This window comes from Peromyscus maniculatus, chromosome 3, assembly GCF_049852395.1.
Source record: "Peromyscus maniculatus bairdii isolate BWxNUB_F1_BW_parent chromosome 3, HU_Pman_BW_mat_3.1, whole genome shotgun sequence".
Classification (NCBI taxonomy): Eukaryota; Metazoa; Chordata; class Mammalia; order Rodentia; family Cricetidae; genus Peromyscus; species Peromyscus maniculatus.
The window spans coordinates 3374667-3397003 of record NC_134854.1 but is presented as its reverse complement, the minus strand read 5'-3'; the positions used below and the strand labels follow the sequence as shown (position 1 = coordinate 3397003).

Sequence of the window (22337 nt, the reverse complement as noted above, 5' to 3'; positions counted from 1 at the left end):
TTATCAACAAACTTGCCCTTCAGGAACCCCATTCCTAAAGCAGTTACTTCAGAAACCATCTAGATAAAGAGAACAGGAGAATTCTAAGGTATACTGCCTTTGTAACAATTCTTTTGCACATTCTCAAGTGTTCACATTTGTACAACAAAAACGTTTCCACAGAACAAAGCTCTTGGAAGGTATTCTGTAGCATCCTACACACTGGATACCAAGCACAGCTCTTCATCTTCAGACTCCCACTTGGGCCAGGGTCAGTGGAACAAAACATCCCACTCATCAAAAACTAAGCTTCCAGTATAAATGAACATGACCTCTAGTACTGTTTGTTTATTAAAAACTATGTCCCACATGAACTACTGTGTTTGGTATTTATTAACCTCCCAGTAAACTCCAGTATCATTCCAGTCTGGAAAACTTGAACCTTTTTGGTTTCCAAGAGTCCCAAACCCTGACATTTCACTGTAAATGTTGTTAGAAGCACTGTACCACACAGGAGCTCCACAGAAGATGCTGAGCAGCTGTCAGGTTTCCCAGAAAGGCTGCAGCATTCTTTCACTCATCATGGCGTCCTCTACCTCTCAGGGCATGCCGTGCTGGAAACTTCAACTCTTACCCAGCACTGCTGAGCACTCTTGGCTAGACTCAACCATTAAAATTCTTGTTCTGATGTCTTAATAAACAAACAAGGCATACTATTTTATACTATTTGGGTCAAATTAATTTTATTATGCTCCATGATGAATTGCCACCAGTGCAACATCCTATTCACTATACATTTCAAAAAAAATTCACAGACTAAACAAAATTTCAGTTGATAAATGGAATTGAATGATTGAAAATCTTGATGAATTTCATAATACAATATGTGGCTAGCTGAAATTGTCTATCACATAGCGTTTAGATATAAAAGGCCTCATGCTAGTTTGTTAATGCAAAGGCTACCAGACAATCACGTAGCTGGATATATCCACGAGGCTTCCAGACGATGCACAAGCAGTGCCACCCACAGTGCATGGTGGTGGAGGACTGGGACGTACAGCTGATACCTTCCTCGGCAGAGTGGATTTATTCTCCATGCCTGGACTGAATTCCACAGCTCCTGTCATTTAGACTTAGCACAAAAAATAAAAAGCAAACAAAAACAAAACCCCTCTTCTGTATGAAAAAGAAGAAACTCAATTATCTTTGGCAAATAACATACTCCCCATGTATACACAACTCAAAGAACTGAGAGTCTCTAGACAAGCTCCTGGGCAAATACCAAGTTAGTTGGATAAATCCCAAACTTCCTGGCCAAGAGGTATGGGACATCAGAATTGGCATTATCTCAAAAGACATTTCTAGGAATTTAGTTTTTTTATGTCAAAAAGAAAAAGAATATAAAAGCCTGATGTTATTATTTAAAATAATCACGATTTGACAAACTCCTAATTTTACGGGTAGTGGTTGTCCAGCCTCACCCACCCCAGTCTCACAGCTCTCAAGCCACATGAAAAAGTCAGTAAGCAGAAAAAGGCTCCTAGCAGCAGACAGCACTGTTTTACAAGAAACACAGAACGGAGAATCTCTCCAATGTGCTGTAATTACTCTCGCAAGGAAGGTAACACTCTTTGAATAACTTAACTATCTTACTGTACCACTTAACTGCTTTCAGCAACTAAACCTTTTAAATTATTCCTGACAATAACTAGATGCATGATCACTAAAGATTATGTGATAAACTGGTTAAAATTCAAGCCATATCTTGCAGGTCCAGCCTGTCAAGATCATGTCAATACTAGATTTTGGTCGGTATACTTCTAGATAGTATAATTTTTAGTTGGATATTATGACTATAATGAATACATTTGAAGCTACATTCTGCATACAACTCAATGTGAGAAAAATATGACTGTATTTAAATCAGATAACCGTCTACCTAAAATTTATTTAAAGTAGGTAGGTAAGATAATTATCATTGTAAATATGAAACGGCCACCTTTAGGCAGATTAGTGTACTGTAAAGAGGCAAGGAAAATCTAATTTTATCATACCATCTAGTATGCATAACAAGTGTGCAGGCTGTAAAGTTTTATTTTTTAAAAAAAATCTATCAAATCAGTATGTGTTCTAAGAAATTTGCCATTGGGACCATCAATCTTTTAAGAAATATGTAACTTTTCATCAGATATTTGACAAAAACCTGGAGAAACTATCTAAGTAAAAACATACAGTATATGTGAGGTTTAGCATTTGTGCATACTTTTGCCAAAAAATCTGACATTTACAATTCGTATTTCTGAATACAACAATGCACACACTCTGCAAAATACAAAGATAACTTCATACCATTTTAGCATTGTTTTGATAACACTTTGAGTCAAATATGGGCATGACTACAATTGTTTATGATGCACAAAACAACCTCCATAATTAACTGAAACTATTTTGGGGAGTGATACCAAAAGAGTTCAATTCTTTGCTGAGAAGAGCCTGTCACATGTCCATTACATAAAAGCAATCTTGGTCAAGTACACGTATGTGAGGGCTCATCAGGATTCCTGCCTGCAGATGCCACTGTTTACCGGTGACCAGCAGTACTACAGAAGAGGTGTGCTACTGTTTCTCTGCATTAGTGTCTCTGTAGTGATTTTAAGCAGAACATATTGCTAGAATTTGAAAAACTGCATTAGTGTAGTGATGTCTAGAGAATTGTGCAATGTATCAGCTTCAACATTCATATGTGGCATCATATTCAAAATGAAGGGGCTAAAGAAATTAAAGTTTACATCACTTGAGAAAGAATGTAGTGCTATGCTAAATTTTATTAAGAAAATTTAGGTACAGAAAAAGTAGGGTATGAAAATAGTGTTCTCCTTCTGGCATTCTAAGTAAATTACATTAAGGTTTGTGTCAGTCTCACACATAATTAAACTCCCTTGCTGATGGAATGAAAATATTCACAAGTCATGTGAGCATCCTGCTGTAAACTTGCACACAGTAACAGGGAGTAGCTTTGTTTAGGATTATAACAAACCTTTACAGATTAAATGAGGTATTGCACAGATTAATTTAAAAAAAAGCAAAAACAAGGCAACAAAAATATACAGCAAATTGGTAGAACATTTACATGATAATTTTACAGATCCATAGACAGAAAGTAGTGTTTAGTATTTCACCTTAAAAATATATATATAATATATAGATCAGTCTTCCCACTCATCATCATCCTCAAAATCTTCTTCATCATCATCATCTTCATCTTCATCTAAAACCCAAAATCAAGAGTTAAACATACATAAATAAAATGACATAATTCTCCAGTGACTTCACCAACTAGCTAACTCCTGAAACAAATGTTTAACTTTTAAAATCTAGTTACTGAGATGGTTTAAAATTAATGCACTAAAATGAGAATAGGAGAGCCAAGATTTGGGTTTTAGCCCCTTAGTACCTGTGTGGTTCTATGAGTCAAATGAAATTTGGGTTAGCTTTTCTAGATTTTGGATTCACGTGGTGAACACAACTACTTTCCCATTCTTTACATGAATTTGTAAACCTGGAACTTTCATTTTTCTCTCTTCCCACAGTCAGCTTTTCTCCATCTGAATGACATCATCCTCTGTCAGGAGAGCAGGCACGAGTCATTATTCATTCCTTTTCCTCTTCCTCCATCAAGTGTCCTCCTTTCTACCACAGTCCACACCTACTGTCAGGTTTTGCCTCAATTACTGCTGTTCTCCAGTAGAATCACCTCCGAGAAGATGGAGGGATACTTAAACTCTAAGTTCAAACGTCATGCTCTTTCGTCGAGAGGCTTCCTGTGGCTGGCTACTACTGTCTGGATGTGCTGAGCTCCCTCTGAAACATCACACATGACTTGGCCAGCCCTTCTGCCCTCTTTTAAGTCTTCCACCTTCCTCATCCCTCCACTTTCTGCCTCTAGTACAATCGTCTCCCTTTGTGTCCCTCACCCTCACCAAACTTTTCCTCCTTGTTACAGCATCTGAAGTAGCTCTTTCCTCTTTCTGGCTGTCTCATCATTTACATCCCACTCAGAAACCACCTCCTCAAAGAGGGTTTTCCTGACCATCTTGTGTAACCCTTCGCCAGATCGGTAACTGTCTATTCCATGTCCCTATCCTTGTAATCAATTTCTTAGACTGCCTATGAATTTAATGTCTTCATAGTAGAACACAAGCTCCACAAAAACTAAGTCTTGGTCTGTTACATATCATAGGATCCTGAACAGCAGAGGAGTGCTGTACAGAGGTCGATCAGTCATTATTCTCTAAGTGTACTCAGGTTTTGATGGCATCTAATTCTATGAGTGTACATCCATATTCTATCAATTTTCCATGACACCCACACCTCACAAAACCTACAAAAGCCAAATCTGTAAAGAAAGATGGTATTGAATACTTATGTTTAAAATGATAAAGAGCCAGAAAGTAATGTGTATGTGACATTATATATGTGGGCTAGATAAAAACACAGAATATTCTCTGTTCCCCCTTTAAGAAACCATTTCAATACTAATACCAGAACTTGAAAAGTTTGAAAATAGAAGGTAGAGAAAAGCAAAAGAAATCCAATCCTCTCTCTCCAGCATTCCAAGTTTTAAATTAAGGTATTTGATCTAATTTGAACTGATTTTTTGGTACAGGGCAAATGGAAATAGTTTAGCTCTATTCTTCTGCAAGTGGATATATCCATTTACCAGCATCTTTATTTAGCAGACTGTCCTTTTTCCAGTGTGTACTTTTTTGTTCATTACTGTGTGTTTATGTCTGGATTCCTCTAGTGTGTCCTATTGGTCTGGGTGTCCATTTTTGTACCAGTACCACACTGTGTTGTGGAAAATTAGTTGAAGATGTGTTACATTTGTTTGGTCTGTGGAGTATTTGTTTAGTGATGCAAAGATGTGCTACATTCTTTTCTGCTGCATTTGTTTAACTCTGTGAAGCTGTGTTACTTTGCCTGTCTAAAACACCTGACTGGTCTAATAAAGAGGTGAACGGCCAATAGCTAGGCAAGAGAGAGAAATAGGCGGGGCTGGAACACAGATAGGAAGAGAAGAGAGAGAGAAGAAGAAAATGAGAAGGGAGGAGGGTGCCAGGGGCCAGCCACCTAGCCAGACCTGAAATAAGAAGGAAAGAAAAGATGGACAGAAATAGAGAAAGGTAAAGGCCAGAGACAAAAGGTAGATGAGATCATTTCAGTCATGAAAAGCAGGCTAGAAATAAGCCAGGCTAAGGCTGGGCAGTCATAAAAAAGAATAAGTCTCCCTATGACTATTTGGGAGGTGGGTGACAGGCCTCCCAAGACTACAGAGTTAAGAAAAAAACAACAACTACAACACTGTCTTTGTCACTGTATCTCTTATTAGAATATGATAGAAATGGGACTAAGAAATCTCATGCCTTATTTAGAGACTGCTTGTCAATAATTTTATAGTGTCTTCCAGTACAGAAAATGAATTCATCACTTTTTACAAAGTTTTTTCTTCTAGTTGCTGTATGGCTGTGGTGTCCTGGTATCTATCAAATTTTAGGCAGACCAGTCATTGAGAACACAATTTGATTAAATATACTGTAAAAACTCATACCAATGAGCTGCACAAATGATCAGACAAAAAGGTAACAAAGAAAATCATAAAAATAAACAGAAATTGTGACGTTTCATGTATCGTATGAACACACTCCCCTCCCGTCCTGACCTGTGAACACACCTGAGGAATGAACACACTCCCCTCCCGTCCTGACCCTGTGAACACACCTGAGGAATGAACACACTCCCCTCCCGTCATCCTGACCTGTGAACACACCTGAGGAATGAACACACTCCCCTCCCGTCATCCTGACCTGTGAACACACCTGAGGAATGAACACACTCCCCTCCCGTCCTGACCTGTGAACACACCTGAGGAATGAACAAACTCCCCTCCCGTCATCCTGACCCGTGAGCACACCTGAGGAATGAATGGCTTTGCTCCTCTTCTGCATCACTTCCATCAGGGCGCCCACAATTCCCGAAGTGGGGGCAGGTGTCGGTGGCGTGGACTCTTGGCCATCAGACACCTCGGAGAAGAAAAGTATCATAACTCAATTATAAATCCTTAGCAAAGAATCTTGGTGGGGCTGGGGATGGCTCAGAGGGTCGAGTACTTGCCAGAGAAGCATTAGGACTTGAGTTCTGATCTCTAGTCCCCACATACAGCAAGGTTAAGCGCTTACTGGAACTAAAGTGCAATGTTTAAGAAGGAAGCTTTCTTAACCTTTAGAAGATGAAGAAATGATCAATTTCTCTAAGACAGAGAATCCAAATTTATATACCATCACTGCTGTAAATTCTAGTTGGAACCTCTTTCAATTTTCTGTGGAGTCTGATTTTTTATTATTTTTAATTTCAAAATGCAAAACTTCAGTGTTTAAGAGTATGGTTTCATTTTCATAAAATTACTTGTTTGAACTTACCATGATTACTACAACTGCTTCCAAGTGGGCTATTTTTAATTCCCCTCAGTTTATTAAGTAATATCTTTAAGGTATCTTTTATTTAAAGTCTAGAATTACAAACATATTGTAAGATTCCATCTATGTGATATTTAGAATATACAAAGGTATCACATAGCAATCAGATTACTGACTGTTGGGAGGAAGCATAAGGTAGCTTTCTATGGCAACAGATACTTCACATTTTGATATTAAGTGTGGACTATACAGCTTCAGAATGTACACATCCCAAATATATACATTTCACTGTACACAGTCAAACATTTAAAAAATTATAAAAAGAATAAGATCAAAGACAGACACCTTATAATGAGGTATGGTAAAAGCCCACAGTACTAAAAAAGTCAAAATAAAAAGGATACATTACTTACAGATTTCAGTTGAATGCCCTGTCGTATCTGGTCTAAAAGTGCATCCCTTCCTGAGCAGGACACAGGCCGACTATTCTGTTCCACTTTTTTTAGCTGAGCACCCTCTCTAATTTGATCCAAAAGAGCTGCTTTGTTTCCTGAAGGAGCTGGAACTTGATGGTCACCATCAGAAGGCAGGCCAGGGGGAGGTGGTGGCCCTGGTGGAGGCGGAGGTGGTGGGGGAGGCGGTGGTGCTGTGGACCCTGCCATAGACAGAGGTGGAGGTGGTGGTGGGCCCGATGGTGCCGACGAGGGCAGCGCTGGTGGTGGAGGTGGGTACATCCTGTTTGGAGGGGGCGGAGGAACAACAACACCCGGCCTGGAAGGAGGTGGAGGTGGAGGTGCAGCAGTGGGAGCTCTGGAAGGTGGGGGGGGAGGAGCCCCCCTTCCTCGGGCAGGCGGGGGAGGAGGGCCTGAGCTATGAGGAGGGGGAGGAGGAGGAGGAGGTCCACCCCTTGAGGGTGGAGGAGGTGGTGGTGCTGAAATAGGAACAGAGAAAAAAATGAAAGCATAAACATATTAATAAAGCAATTTACTTTAACACACATAACCCCAGTATAAAATAAAGAGCAAAATTAGCAAAACTTCGCAATATATTTTACAAATATCTGAGCACTGGTAATACCCTACGTTTTATTTGGAAACAAATATTTAGCTTAAAGATTACCTTCCTGTTGTCAATAAACAACAATAGGATCTAATTATGAGGACTCAGTACTAGTTCTGAAGCCATAAGAAAAAAACAAGGTTGGAGAGACAGCTCAGGAGTGAAAAGCTGTGCTTGCTCTTGCAGAGGATCTACTGAGTCCCCAGCACCCACACCAGGCAGCTTACAACTGCCTGTACCTCCAGCTTTAGAGCTTCTGACATTCTTCTGGACTCTATAGGTACCAACATGTGCAAACAGGCATGCGTAAGCACGCACGCACACATACACGCACACACAAACACCAAAAATTTAAGAAAATATACACTGTTAAACACTTTGCTTGTAACAATTATCTTACATTCTGATAGTAATAATGAGTACCTTCCCTTTAGAATTAAATACATTTAGATTTTGTATAAAATCAATTTAGATACAAATTTTATAGTGTGGAAAAATATAATTTATTAATCAGGGTTAAACCCCAATATAGTGCACTTTTCTATACTTTTTAATGAAATGTAAAGTTTCATTACCTAATTTACATATGTCCTTCTACTTTATAATACCGTGTTTTACATTACCTAGAACTGTTCAGCAGTTCTAGACATGGCATTAAGAGAGTGTGGTTGCTTGGTTAAATGTTCAATTATTTATTTAGATCTGAATTACTATAAAACTAAGACTGGCCGGGCGGTGGTGGCGCACGCCTTTAATCCCAGCACTCAGGAGGTAGAGGCAGGCGGATCTCTGTGAGTTCGAGGCCAGCCTGGGCTACCAAGTGAGTCCCAGGAAAGGCGCAAAGCTACACAGAGAAACCCTGTCTCGAAAAATAAAAAAACAAACAAACAAAACAAAACAAAAACCTAAGACTGTTTTTTATAAACTACAAAATTACACTGCAGTTAATTAAAAGTTAGTACTACTCCAGTAGTTAATATTTCTATTCTTAGTTTACTTAAGTGAAGACATAAGATACATTTGGAAAACAAATCCAAAAGAATATAAGAATATACTGGGGAATATTAGTAAATCCTTTAAAGATTAAATCTTGTGTTTCTGGAGATATGATTTCACTAATGACATATAACATTAGTAACATTAATATATATAACATGTAACATTAAGCAGTATATCATTTCCCACTCGTTTACAGACTGATCACAGAAACTGACTTTATGGGTATACAGAGATCTTAGCTATGGAAAGTGTACCTGGTACTGAGTAACATTAGTCAATGCACTGTTACAAATATCTGCCTTATTACAATGTACAAAAGGAAAAGAGCCTTTACACTGCTGGCACTTCTATTTTCTTTTGTTTTTTAAAAAAATATTTATTTACTTAGTTTCACGTGTATGAGTGTTCTGCCTACATGTTTGTCATACACCATGAGTGCCGTGGAATCCGGAAGAGAGTGTCAGAGTCCCTAGAACTGGCATTACAGCTGTGAGCTGTCACATGGGCGCTGCGAACAAACGTGGTCCTCTGGATGAGCAGCCAGTGCTTGCTCACTGAGCCTCTCTCCAGCCCCAGGACTTCTGCTGTCTTAAGCGACAGCAAACTTCACTACATTTTCTAAAGGAAGTAATCTATTACCAATCCTCAGCTTTTACCGTCTGTATTCTCTCTACCACAAAGAACACACTACATCGCAAGGACAACTGTGAAAGAATGAACACAGGAGAGGGAAGACACAGGACCCATGGTTAGGACAGTCCCAGCATCACCAGTGGGAAGGACTTGCAGGAGTCATCACAAACACCACAAGGAAAATGACAAGTGCTAGTTTCAATTTTTAAAACAGCAAAAGAGGAAAACATGAAAGATAAAGTTATAAAAAAGGATATTTTTATATTTTATATATAAATATAGATTACTTATTAAATATAAATAAATCCTTGGTTAATCTACAGGAATACTAAATCTTATAGGGAAAAAACCTTGTGTTAATGTATATAAAAAGGCTAATATATTTGAAAATTATTATTTCAAATCAAGATCAATATTATTAAGAATATCAGTAATTATACTTTTTATATATAATTATAATCATATAAGAATAAGCATAAAATATGAAAGGCATATAGTATTATAGGATTCATAAAACATTTAGGAATGGATGTCATGTTCTCTCATGAAAATATAACAAACAGGTGTTATCTAATATAATTAAATTTATGGGAATACTGTAGAATCTCTAAGTGGATATATGACATTGTGCTCACTAGTATTATTCCATCCTCCTTTATCCTTGTCATTATAAACACATTTTATACAGGTTATCGGAAAACAAGAATATAAAGCAATTATAAACTAGTACAATTAGTATCAGTGAAAACAACTAGAGTGCTGTGGGCAAGAGGTATTGCCTAATAAATACGAAGTTCAATGAAATCATCTAGATTACAGGTGATATTTAAGCTCTGACTCAGAAATACATATATTTCTTTTTATTAAAAATGAATGCTCAGCCGGGCGGTGGTGGCGCACGCCTTTAATCCCAGCACTCGGGAGGCAGAGGCAGGCAGATCTCTGTGAGTTCGAGGCCAGCCTGGACTACCAAGTGAGTTCCAGGAAAGGCACAAAGCTACACGGAGAAATCCTGTCTTGAAAAACCAAAAAAAAAAAAAAAAAAAAGAATGCTCAAAAAATTAGTTTTTTCAAGGCAGGACATATCATATGCACTCTAGCTACTGCAAAAATCAACACAGCAAACCATGCAAAACTCAGAGCAGTGGTTCAAACACTGTTCTACATACATACCACTCCACTGTGGTGGACCTAAAGAACAGATTGCTATAAGTTAATGGACTTCAATAGCTACACACAGAGATATGGAAATCACAAATTTGTTTGCCTTTATAAATCTGATTCCATGATTATATAAAACAAATGACAAAAGATTTAATTAAGTAGGTTAAGACAAATTACATTAACTTCTGTGTTTTCCATACCTTTAGATATTAATTTATGAATGTGTTTTCTCTAGAAAAAGTCTGTTAATTAGAAAAAAAATAGATAATTTATGTTTTTGATTTTACTAAAAAAAAATCTATCTGGTTTGGAGAGCTCATTGGCTAAGAGTATGAACTGCTTCAGAAGACCTCAGCTTAGTTCCTAATCCATGTTGAACAGCTCACAACTGACTGATAAAACTTACACACATAACCACCCCTACCCCCACCATACATAAGCACATAATTACAAATAAAATACAAACAAAGCCCCTTTTTAAAAAAATTAACATAAAAACATAGGTTCCACACTAAAAAAGGTTCTTGAAATATAAAAATCTTTTATCTTGGTATTTTGGTGCCAGTATGATTTTCAAAGCCTGTGACTTTTTGTTTTTAGGGTAACTCAATTAAGGAAAGGCCTTGTCTGTCTTTAAAATAGCTGTAATAAAGTTTAAAGAAAGTATGATCCACTTTTCTTTAGGCATGAAGGACACAGGATAGCAGTGCGGCCAATAATGCTGAGTGTAATTACACACTAACAGAGCTGAGTAGCCCTAAGCACCAGTGGGTGTGACAGAGAGCAGCCCTGAAGACCTTCCTTCACCTGGACATAACAGTCATCATGACCATACACACTTAAAATGACACTGTATTCTTAGTATGCTTTAAAATCCCAGCATTTTAAGTGTAATTTGTTTGCTAGTAAGATAAACGAGCAGAATGCTACTTTCTGTTGAACTAGCTGTGGCTGTACAGCAGCAATGGGAGCCATAGTTGTTAGCTTCCACAGTTGGCTCTAAAAACTCTGAGGAACATATTCAATCAAAGATCAAGTGAGTGTCAGCAGTAAAAAAGCAGACAAAACTAAGTTAAATACCCACTTTCAAAGGACAATCAGAATCAAGAGCATTAGCTGGAGCTCTAGCTCAGCCATACTGGTGTTTGAGTACAGAATGGGAGAAGCTGGGTTCCAACTGCAGATGGTGCTGAAATGGGACTGTGACTGCAGAGGCTCTCTATGCCCGACTGTCATAGTGTTGGGAAGCAACCAAAACACAAAGTTCTTTAAACTACCCAACATCACAAAGTTGCAAACTGTGGTCACAGGAACCAAGAGAAAGAATTACATTCTGGACTAAACAAAGTATTTATATTTCAAAATACAAAGTTTTTACATAGTTTATATTCAGAAAATGCCCCCCCCCTTCCCCAGGAGCTGAGCACTGAACCCAGGGCCTTGCGTTTGCTAGGCAAGTGCTGTACCACTGAGCTAAATTCTCAACCCCGTGAAAATGTTTTATTACAGATTATAAGGTGACTTTTTATACCAATAATCATGTCAAGTTTTTAATCTGCTTGTTTTAAAGACAGGGTCTCACTATGTAGTTATCTATGTAGTAGACGGGGCTGGACACAAACTCAGAAATCTGCCTGCTCTGCCGCCAGAGCACAGGGATTAAAGGCCATCTTACCATGTCTAGCTCAAAGCCAGTGATGCTGGACCAAATTTGTCATACGTAAATTTAAACATTCGGTTCAAGGAAGGGTGCACAGTTGTCCGATATAAAAGATTGACTTTAGAAAATTCAAAAGAGAAAACCAGCCAAGTGCCAAAATAGACTAAAAGTTACCTTGCCTTCGGAGTTCATTTTTAACAGCTTCTACACCTCCTGTCTTTTCAATAAAGTCATAAATAACTTTTGATGTTTCTCTGTCTTTAAGTTGGGCTTCAGAGATCCCACACATATCAAAAAGATTCTTCAATTCTGGATCCAAATTATTAAGCTACAAAAAATAAAATAACTTCTAAGTAGGTAATTCTGTTCCAAAACAAACCCGGTAAAACTTAGAATTTACCCATGTCCTTCTGCAGTTAAGTTCACAGACTATAAAATGGTTATGTAACTTAAATGCTAACACATTTCCTTTTATGAAAAGATAAGAACGAGAGATTTTCTATTTTCTCATCTTTTCCATGCCTTAAAGAGGGCATTTTATTCCTATTTGTATTAATCCACTCAAGATTAGATCTTGTGTTCATCTATTCCAACCTGTCCTAAACAAGATTTGGCTTTAATCTTGAATTACCACCACAGTTAGTTTGAAGATTTGAGGGCGAGGACCTCTGTGCTGTCTGTCACAGTGCTAATCAATGAGTGACAACAGCACTCAAAGAACCATGACAGTGGAGGAACAAACTGGGTGAGCCTGTAACTGCACACTAAGGCTTTGGTTATACTATTTTTTCAGTAAGTTGATAGATTATTATTTAAAATTACTACTGAAATTATTACTTAAAAATAACTCTTCCTCTTTGCATTCAAAACACAAAATGTACTTCTTTAGCACATAATCAAGGAATACAAAAATTTTGTCTTAAGGGACTTAGCAACTATGACAGAATAATATTATGGATTCAAACTTCAGCAGCACACACAAACGCAGCTCATTCAAATTCTAATACATACTAGGTCTTAAACCTGTAAATAAAAATCCAAGGAAAAGCCATAACATTTCTGTTTAATTTTAGTAATAAGAAATATAGCTTTAAAACATACTTACATCAAACCCCGTATTTGGATCCCATCCAACATGTCCAATGTGCCTAAAGTAGAAAATAGAAAAAAATTAGAAAAGTAAATGTATACAAGGGCTTGTGAAATAATGCATAAAAATACGTGGTCGGGTGGTGGTGGCGCACACCTTTAATCCCAGTACTCGGGAGGCAGAGGCAGGCGGATCTCTGTGAGTTCGAGGCCAGCCTGGGCTACCAAGTGAGTTCCAGGAAAGGCGCAAAGCTACGCAGAGAAACCCTGTCTCGAAAAAGCCAAAAAAAAAAAAAAAAAAAAAAAAAAACACGTGAAATCTCTTGTACATAACTTCTTTTGCTTCTAGACAATTCCTATAGGTGTCTTCCATGTTATTTATACATCAAAGTTAAAAAAAAAATCATGCTCAACAATTAGTTGAATAAAAAATAATTACATCTAACTTTTCTTTTCAGATGGGTAGAAAAATAAACTGTTAGATTCATGGACCAAGCCTGGCTTGATAGTACACGCACTCCTGGACACTTGGAATTCTAGGCCAACTACTGTCTTGAGAAACAAACACCACAAACACTACCACAACATCTGCAACTATTAAAAAGAAATGAATGTGGGTGTTCTTCCCTGGAAGCCTGCCTGATCCTTCGGAGCTCCTTCTCACCTTTCCCTAATAAATCTTTTTGTTCTCTTTGTGTAAATAAAAAACAAACAAACAAAACACCAATGAATATACATATCCTTCCTGTTGTAGTTTGAACGTGAGGTGTTCCCCATAGGCTCATGTATTTGGACACTTTGTCCCCAGTGGTGACAGACTCAGGTTTTATGGACTGGCCCCACTTCCTGCCCTCTCTGCATCTCTTACACTCCTGCAGCCATGCCTTCTCCACCATGATGGCTTACATCCCCTCTGGAAATGTAAACCAAAACAAATACTTTGTCCTTAACTTGCTTTTTGTTGGGATATTCTACCAGAGCAACGGAGAAGTGAGTATTACATAGAACACCCTCAAACCAAACCTCTCTGACAAGTTAAACATGAAGAGCAGGACGGGATGTGTGAAAGAATGGAGATAACGTTGAGTGCAGCAGTGCACACCAGCCATCTCGGGTACTGTTCTGGAGCTGAGGTGCAGGTTCTAGGCTATATAGCAAGAGCTGTCTCTTCTGGGTGCTCAGAGGACAGAAGAGAAGTCTTACTGGAAGTTACTTGGTGTTCCAATATCTGCCTTGGTTAGCCTCTTCTTTTTAGCTTTTCCTTTCTTCTTTTCTTTGGTGTGGGAGATGTTGTTGACTTGTGAACCATAAAACCTATTTGTTGTGATTTCTGGATTTTTTATGTCAACTGTAGCCATGGGTAGATTGGGACCTACAAAGAAAGCCAAAACGGTATGAGAGGGATACAATTTAAGAAAATAATCTTATATAAGATAATCATAATTTTTTTAACTTATGCCTGCTTACTTATATCAACATTAACTATCATGAAGTACATTAATGTCTAAAACTTTAACCCAGTCCCTCAAGATTTTTTCTTTTTTTACTGTAATTCTGGTAAAATGATACATACAACACAAAATCATAAAGACAGTGATGACATCCTTACTCATGTCTTCTTTGTTCTAACCTTCTTTATCCATAAAAAAGATACTTTAAAATATTTTATTACATCTTTCCCCCACACTGCCAGATTCAAGTCCACTAATATCTCCCATTAGTACATATGTAGGTTGTCTATCAGAAGCACAAAGCTCAAATAATTACAGTGGAAGAAATTCTACACTCAGAACTCCTTCAAAGATCTAATGGTAAAAGTACCAGGGACCTTCAGAGATATCTGTCAGTAACATCTTTAAGAGCAACACTAAATGATCTATTCCACAACTTGTATATAATAAAAGATACTCTAAAAAATAAAAGCCTCAATGCAACAGATTCAATTTAAAAAGTCTTTGCATCCCTAAACTTAAAGTCAACACAGGTTCTTTCAACATCCCATTTTAAACACACAATTCTGACAAAACTTCCTCTCAAAACAAGTTTCTTGGCATTCATTCCGTTAACAATTTTTAAAATATATCAAAATATCACTGTTGCTTACAGATAAGAAATCTCACAAAGCTTGAGATTTGTGTTGGTTTGAATGAAAATGGGCCCCAACAGGCTTCTGTGTCTGCAGCTGGATTAGGAGGTATGGCCCTGGAGGGGTGTGTCTCTAGAGGAGGGCTTTGAGGTTTCAAAAGCCCATGCCATTCTCAGATAGCTCTCTCTGCCTCTTGCTTTTGGATCACGATGTAAGCTCTCAGCTACTGCTCCAGCACCATGCTGGCTTACTTGCTGCCATGTTCCCCACCATGGTAGGCATGGTCTCTAACTCTTCCTCGACAGTTAGGAGCCCTAAATTAAACACCTTTTATATATCACAGCAACAAAAATGTAGTCATTAAAACAGACAGGTGGCATCTTAGCTGCCTAGTGGGGACATAAACTTTGAAAGGGCTTTCAGCACTCCCTGAGAAGGTGGGCTCACTGTGCCCGAACTTTGTGCCAACAATTATACTTCTACTGCTTTCTTCATGTAGGAAGGGTCTGGAATTGTGGTAAAACGCTATGTGAAAGCACTAGGTAATGGATCTCAAATGAGCTTTTGTAATGAGCCTTTCCTTTAGACAACACTGCACACACTTCCACAATTCGCTACTGGAAGATGCAGCCCATTGTCTCTGGCTCCAGAAGGAGGTCTATAGAATTCATCCCATGTAGCTCTCTGTGCTCAATTTGCTTGCTATCTCTTCACTATACTGGATATTTCCAGTAAGAACAACTACATATTCAATCTTATGAGTTCGAGTAAGTCCCTAACCATGGAAGTTTTCTTGGGAATCCCCAACAGAATTTTAAAACATCAAATAGAAATCCTAATAAATTACAGCAGTGTTTTTCAAACTTCCTAATGCTGTGACCCTTTAATATAGTTCCTCATGTTTTAGTGACCCAAACCATAAAATTATTTTTGTTGCTACTTCTTAACTATAATTTTGCTACTGTTATGAATTGTAATGTAAATATATTTGTAGACAGGTTTGTCAAAGGGATCACAACCCACAGGTTGAGAACTCTGAATTATAGGCTGATACACAGCAAATGATCATTTAATATCAACTTGACTGCAATTCTTCAATGATGTTGAAATCTTAACTGTACTGGAATCATTCAAGTTTTCTGAAAGCCTGGTTTATATCTTATTAGAAAGAGCAACTAATGTATTTCTGAAGAATGTTAAGAATGAACAGGAGGGCAGGAAGGCCAAACCTGGCTATATCTTGAGTTTAAGACCAGACTGTTCTACATGAACAACAAACACACAGGAAAACAAAAGCAAACGAGTAAAGAAGACAGGAAGATATAAGCCGCCCCTTCCTAACACACAACTGTCACAAGAAAAGGGTTTTAAGCATTCTTATGAACAACAGATATTTGGTTTCATTTTAATCTTAATTTCAAATTCAAATCTAAAGGACCTCAAGTTTCCTTTTAATTACAGTGAAAAAGAATCATACTAAGGTAAGATAGCTGAGAAAGAGGTGACACAGAGGCCTACTGAGATAGATAAGCAAATTACATTTTAGGAATACATGTACCTTCTATATAAAGTGTCTTTTTAATAGTTACAATTTGAAAAGGCCTGATAAGCTAATATATGAGGACATGAGAGTGCCAGCAGACAGAGCAAACCATGGTTAAGGCATCCACTGCCACCTAGTGGTGACACATCAAAATACAGTCAAGCTATCACTGATCAAAACTACTGTTCTCCCTCCCCATAGTGGAGAGAGCAAAACTGGCTGGACTGACAAGGCCAAAAAATTATTAAAATTCTCATGATACATCTTATCACTCACTACTATATATGTGATATATAGATACATATGTTTTTATAAACTGAAAAGTATATTGGCAATAGTGGATGCATAATTTCCCTCTTTAACAATACTATTAAAAAAAATTCCCCATTTATTTAATGAAAACAAGTTAGGACTATTATACCAAAAGACTGAAAGTATAAAACTAAGGATTAGCAAGAGTAGCCTTTATTCCCAGCACTGGAAGGCAGAAGCGGAAGGATTTCTGTGAAGTCAACACACTGAGTTCCAAGAAGTCAAGGCTGTACAGAGACTCTTGCCCCACCCTCAGCCCCCACCCCCAAAACACCAAAACCAAACAACCAAAACAAAACCAAATAGTAAAAACCACCACCCACCCAGTAAACCAAGCTAGACAAACAAACAAAACTAACAGCAATTGTGGTGGTATTGTGTTCTCCAAGATATTGTGTACCTTAATAAACTTATCTGGGGTCAGAGAACAGAAAACCAAGCCACTAGTTAGGCAGTGATAGCACACGCCTTTAATCCTCGCATTCCAGAGACAGAGATCCATCTGGATCTCTGTGAGTTCAAGGCCACACTGGAAATAGCCAAGCATGGTGACACACGCCTTTAATCCCAGAAAGCCAGCCTTTAATCCCAGGGAGTGGTGGTAGAAAGCAGAAAGATATATAAGGCGTGAGGACCAGAGACTAGAGGCATTTGGCTGGTTAAGCATGTGGCTGGTTAAGCATTCAAGCTTTGAAGCAGCAATTCAGCTGAGACCCATTCCGGATGAGGACTCAGAGGCCTCCAGTCTGAGGAGACAAGACCAGCTGAGGATCCGGCGAGGTGAGATAGCTGTGGCTTGTTCTGTCTCTCTGATCTACCAGCATGGACCCCAATAACTCGCCTCAGGTTTGATTTTATTATTAAGAACTTTTAAGATTCCTGCTACAAGCAATTCAAGAAAGACAATTGTGAGCAACTCAATAGGAGTATTAAAATTATATCTATTCATAGCAAGTGTTTGTTCACAAATACATGCTATGCATATCAAAATAAATGTTTCTAAAATTTTAAATATAATTCATACATCTATTATTTAATATTTCAAGTTATTTTCTCAAAAATTAGATGGTACACCCAGAAGGCCTTTACAACTCAGACTCAATATATGCTCACCAAACACAACATAATAAACACCCCAAACACTAAAATACTGGCATGTATCAGGAAAACCTTCTAAACTCCATTAAAGGTTCACAGATAAAGAACCCTGATTCAGCTGTTCCTTTTGTCTCTGCCACATACCAGCTTCCTATCTTGAGATGTTATTTACTCTTATAGGCCTGGGTTTCTCCTTCAAAGTCATCTTAACGTAGGGCAACTCTTGGGTCAGGTCACTTGAAGAAGTCTGCCCCCAATCTTGACTGCGCCATGATCCAGAGCAAATGACTTATATATTCCTATTCTTTATCTATTACATGGTAGTAAAAAGGGGCTACACTTCAGAAGATTACTGAACAATGCATGGCAGGTGGGAAATGATAATTAACTGGACCTGCTATTATTGTCATTATCTTTATGATAATTAACATTTATTAGCCATTATGCTAAGCATTTTGATTATCTTTTATATCCCACAGCATTCCTGTAAATTATTATAAGTAATATTTCCATTCAAAAGGCAAACTATGTTAAACTTTGGTACAGAGTAAACAATACCGAAGGAAATTACCTATTAAAAAAATCAAAAGGTTAAACAATGAAATTTAAAACATCTATCTTTGGTTCATGTTTTGCATCTGGAAAATAGATTTAAAGACAAAATTATAAGGCAATCTATCTGTGTAAAAGACACAAACCTTAATAATTATGAATGGTTATCCTATATTAAGAACTTGGTATTATGCAAATTTCCCTGAATAATTTTCTAAGTTCTGAAGGGAAGATTTGGAATGCATTTAAAAATCAGCAGCTAGGTCTCCTCTTATAATTAAGGTTCTTAGAGCAATAGGATTTTACTTTTAAGGCTCACATCCACATGTGAACAAAGTAAGAGAGCCTCTCTCCAGAGAAAAGAACATAGAGGATGAAGAGCATGAGGAGGAGGACAAGGAGGAGGAAAAAAGAATAATAATTATTCATCACATTTAAGAGTTCATTACTAAACTCTAGAGGGCTATGTGCATAATAGTTAGTACTAAACATACTTACACAAAGTGTGTCACCTAACACATGACAAATATTAAACATTATATGTTATATACCAAATTAAATGCAATACCTTTAGGAAAGACTTAAGCACATGAACTTCCTAAACAACTAACTTGGGAGTACAGAATGGAGTAATACCCACCTTCACACTGTAATTTTGCTTTATGTTAGGAAACAAATTAGGAAGAGTAAATTTCTACATTTTGCCTATCATTCCATAATTGAAAATAAGAATAAACTATAGTATTTGATCATAACTATTAAGCATTAACCCATGGTACACATTTCTATAATAATTAACCTTTAATTTGAAAACTTTTTACATTAATAATCATCAAAAGCTTACCATTTGGAGCATCTCGTCTTTTTTCTGTTAAAAAAATCAGAACATTTATTAGACACATAAAATACATCAAAACAGACATATATAAACCTAATAAAAGTAAAACCTTGATAACATACTCATATAAATTTTTACTCTTGAGGTGATGGCTAAGGAATCTTTCTGAAGATCAGATAATTATGCAGATATCCAAACAGAAGAAAAACTTATCCAAAAGCTTAAGATTATAGTGTGAGGGAATGCCATGACACAGGACTGGAGAGAGCAGAGAAGACGTCAATCAACAAACAGGTCAGGGATGGATTCACCAGGGTGAGCCCCACAGCGGAAGGTGTGAACTGGAGTTTACTCAGCACGAGACAGAAAGCTCTCAGGTGGTAGGAAAAGTGGCATGATAAAAATCTACATTTAAAGTATAGTCTCAGTACTGTAGGAGAAGATAGCAGAAGAAGAAATGGATAGCAACACTGGGAAACTGGTGATATGTGGATGTTAACTGTTAAATCAATGATAACTAAGCTACAACCCATACAGAGAACCACACAGGGTAGGTATAGTGTAAGGGATTAGAGGGAACAGAGAGGTCTCATTGGGAAAGACATATTTATATGATTTCTGGGAGGATCTCTTGAAGAGGAGAGGAGGCAGTGGGAGGGAATGTGGGGAAAGACTGCTAAAGTTAAGGGTCATTTGAGAGGTATACAAACGAAACTGTAAAATAATGGGGAAGACAGAGGACACCCACCGACACCCCCAAACCCCCCACCCCCGCCAAAAAAAGCACTTTTAACAATTTTGTTTGTTTGTTGGAGGCAGGGTCTTGCTAGGTAGCATTGGCTGACCTAGAAATTGCTATGTAGGTCAGGCTGGCCACAATTTAATGGACAATTCCCCGGCATCTGCATCCCAAGTGCTGAGGTTCCGGGCATGCATCACCATGACATGCTGTTTAAAGAATTTGAAACAAATATAATTTCTACATATTTTTCTAATATAAACTTGTCTGAAATTGTGAAAGAAACAGTAATGACTAATGTAGTAAAATAATTAACAAACTCAATCAATAAAATTCAATTGGTGGACAAATTAAAAATCCTACCAATGGGAATCACAGATATAACATTCCATCTTGTGATCAGATGAAGTAACAATTTGATCATTTAAAGAACGCAATTTCTATGTTGTCAATCTCTAGTTTTCAAAATGATATTAATCTCTGTATGCACAGTGGTGACCACTTAAAATATAAAATACATTGAGAGAAATAAAAGGTTCAAAATGTAAGTGTTTTTGTTTGTTTGAGACAGGGTTTCTCTGTGTAGCTTTGGAGCCTTTCCTGGAACTCACTCTGTAGCCCAGGCTGGCCTCAAATTCACAGAGATCCGCCTGTTCTTGCCTCCCGAGTGCTGGGATTAACGGCAGGCACCACCACCGCCTAGCCTCAAAATGTAAGTTTTAAGAGCAATTCCTGAAGAAATATATCCTTGGTTAGAAGTCATTTCAGTGAAAAAAGGCAGAAAAGTTTGACTGAAGAGACAGAATATGAGGTTCACGTGAGACGCTTACTAAAAATATTAACAGAACAGTGTGTCTGGAGTTTGGGATACTTTAGTATCATAGGAATACTCATACTACAATGTGGAGTACTATGTTCAAATCCTAATACATGCTGAAAAAGACATATAACCTAGTGAACTGTGCTCAGTACTCAGGACGATTTAATCTATACACTGCATCACTACTTCAAAAACTTGGAACCAATAAGGCTAAAGAAAAACCGTAGAGTATGTGATCAAGGGCTACAAATGGTATATAGTGAGGGAAAGAAAACAGACCAGCTATTGTTACTAGCTAGACCCACGTGGCTAAGGTAAAAAGGGAGACAGGGTTTGACTTAGCACGAAGAGCCAGCCAACAGTGACCAACTCAGCTATGTCCTTAACGTCATGGTCTCTGTGCAACTGAAACATTTTACCTAAAAGTTGAGATAGTCCACTATATGCAGGAGAATATCCTATACTAGGTAAAAGGCATTGTGAACTTACCTACCTACTTCAAAGAAATTATTTTTAACAAGTGCTTTGCATTCTTTTTCACTTCAAAAATGTCATTTGTTCCGACTCAAGGTTTTCCCAAAAGTACACTAGATGACCACCATAAAATCTCACTAAAAATGACACCGAAGGCCCACAGAGACCGAACTCTGGATAACAAGCTTCCCCAGCAAGTGTGAGGTCTGGAGTTAGGATTCCAGAATTCATAAAAAAAAGCTTTGCAGGTGTGGCTTATAAACCCAACATTCAGGAGGCAGAGACAGGGGAACCCCAGAATTAAAATGGTTAGCTAGACTAGTCAGAACAGAGCAGCTCTGGGTTCAGACAGAGACCTTGACTCCTAAAGTAGAAAGGATCAAGAAAGCCTTTAATCCTAACACTTGGGAGGCAGAAGCAGGCAGATCTCTAAGTTCGAGGCCAGCCTGGTCTTCAGAGTGAGTTCCAGGTCAGCAAGGACTAAACAGAGAAACCCTGTCTTGAAAAACCAAAACAAACAAACAAAAAAGACACCCAAAGTCACAAGACACCATTTTCATGCCTCTACACACCAGGTACATCTGGGAACAAATATGCAGCCATACACACACACACACACACACACACACACACACACACACACACACACACACACACAAACATGCACACCACACACGAAGGGGATGTTTGTGTAAAAACAAACAAATAAACAAACAGAGAAAAGACACTGAGCCATAATGCCTAAAGGTTTCAGTATCAGAACACTAAATACTTTCTGAACCAGAGACAAGTAAGCTGTTCTTAACTGTACAATTGCAG

General features: G+C 37.8%; 1 protein-coding gene across 2 annotated transcripts in view; it reads right to left on the bottom strand.

Moving 5' to 3' along the window:
• Positions 1 to 695: 695 nt before the first annotated feature.
• Wasl (WASP like actin nucleation promoting factor) overlaps positions 696 to 22337 on the bottom strand; it is a 60343-nt gene continuing 38701 nt past the window's right edge. For both annotated transcript variants that reach the window (XM_006988399.4, XM_042272840.2), the window contains exons 5-11: positions 19492 to 19515; positions 14260 to 14428; positions 13073 to 13115; positions 12142 to 12295; positions 6866 to 7383; positions 5951 to 6059; positions 696 to 3247 (exon numbers count right to left, since the gene is read on the bottom strand). In XM_006988399.4, the coding sequence (XP_006988461.1) occupies positions 3186 to 3247; positions 5951 to 6059; positions 6866 to 7383; positions 12142 to 12295; positions 13073 to 13115; positions 14260 to 14428; positions 19492 to 19515 (1079 nt within the window). In that variant the 3' untranslated portion in view covers positions 696 to 3185. The remainder of the gene's footprint in view (positions 3248 to 5950; positions 6060 to 6865; positions 7384 to 12141; positions 12296 to 13072; positions 13116 to 14259; positions 14429 to 19491; positions 19516 to 22337) is intronic.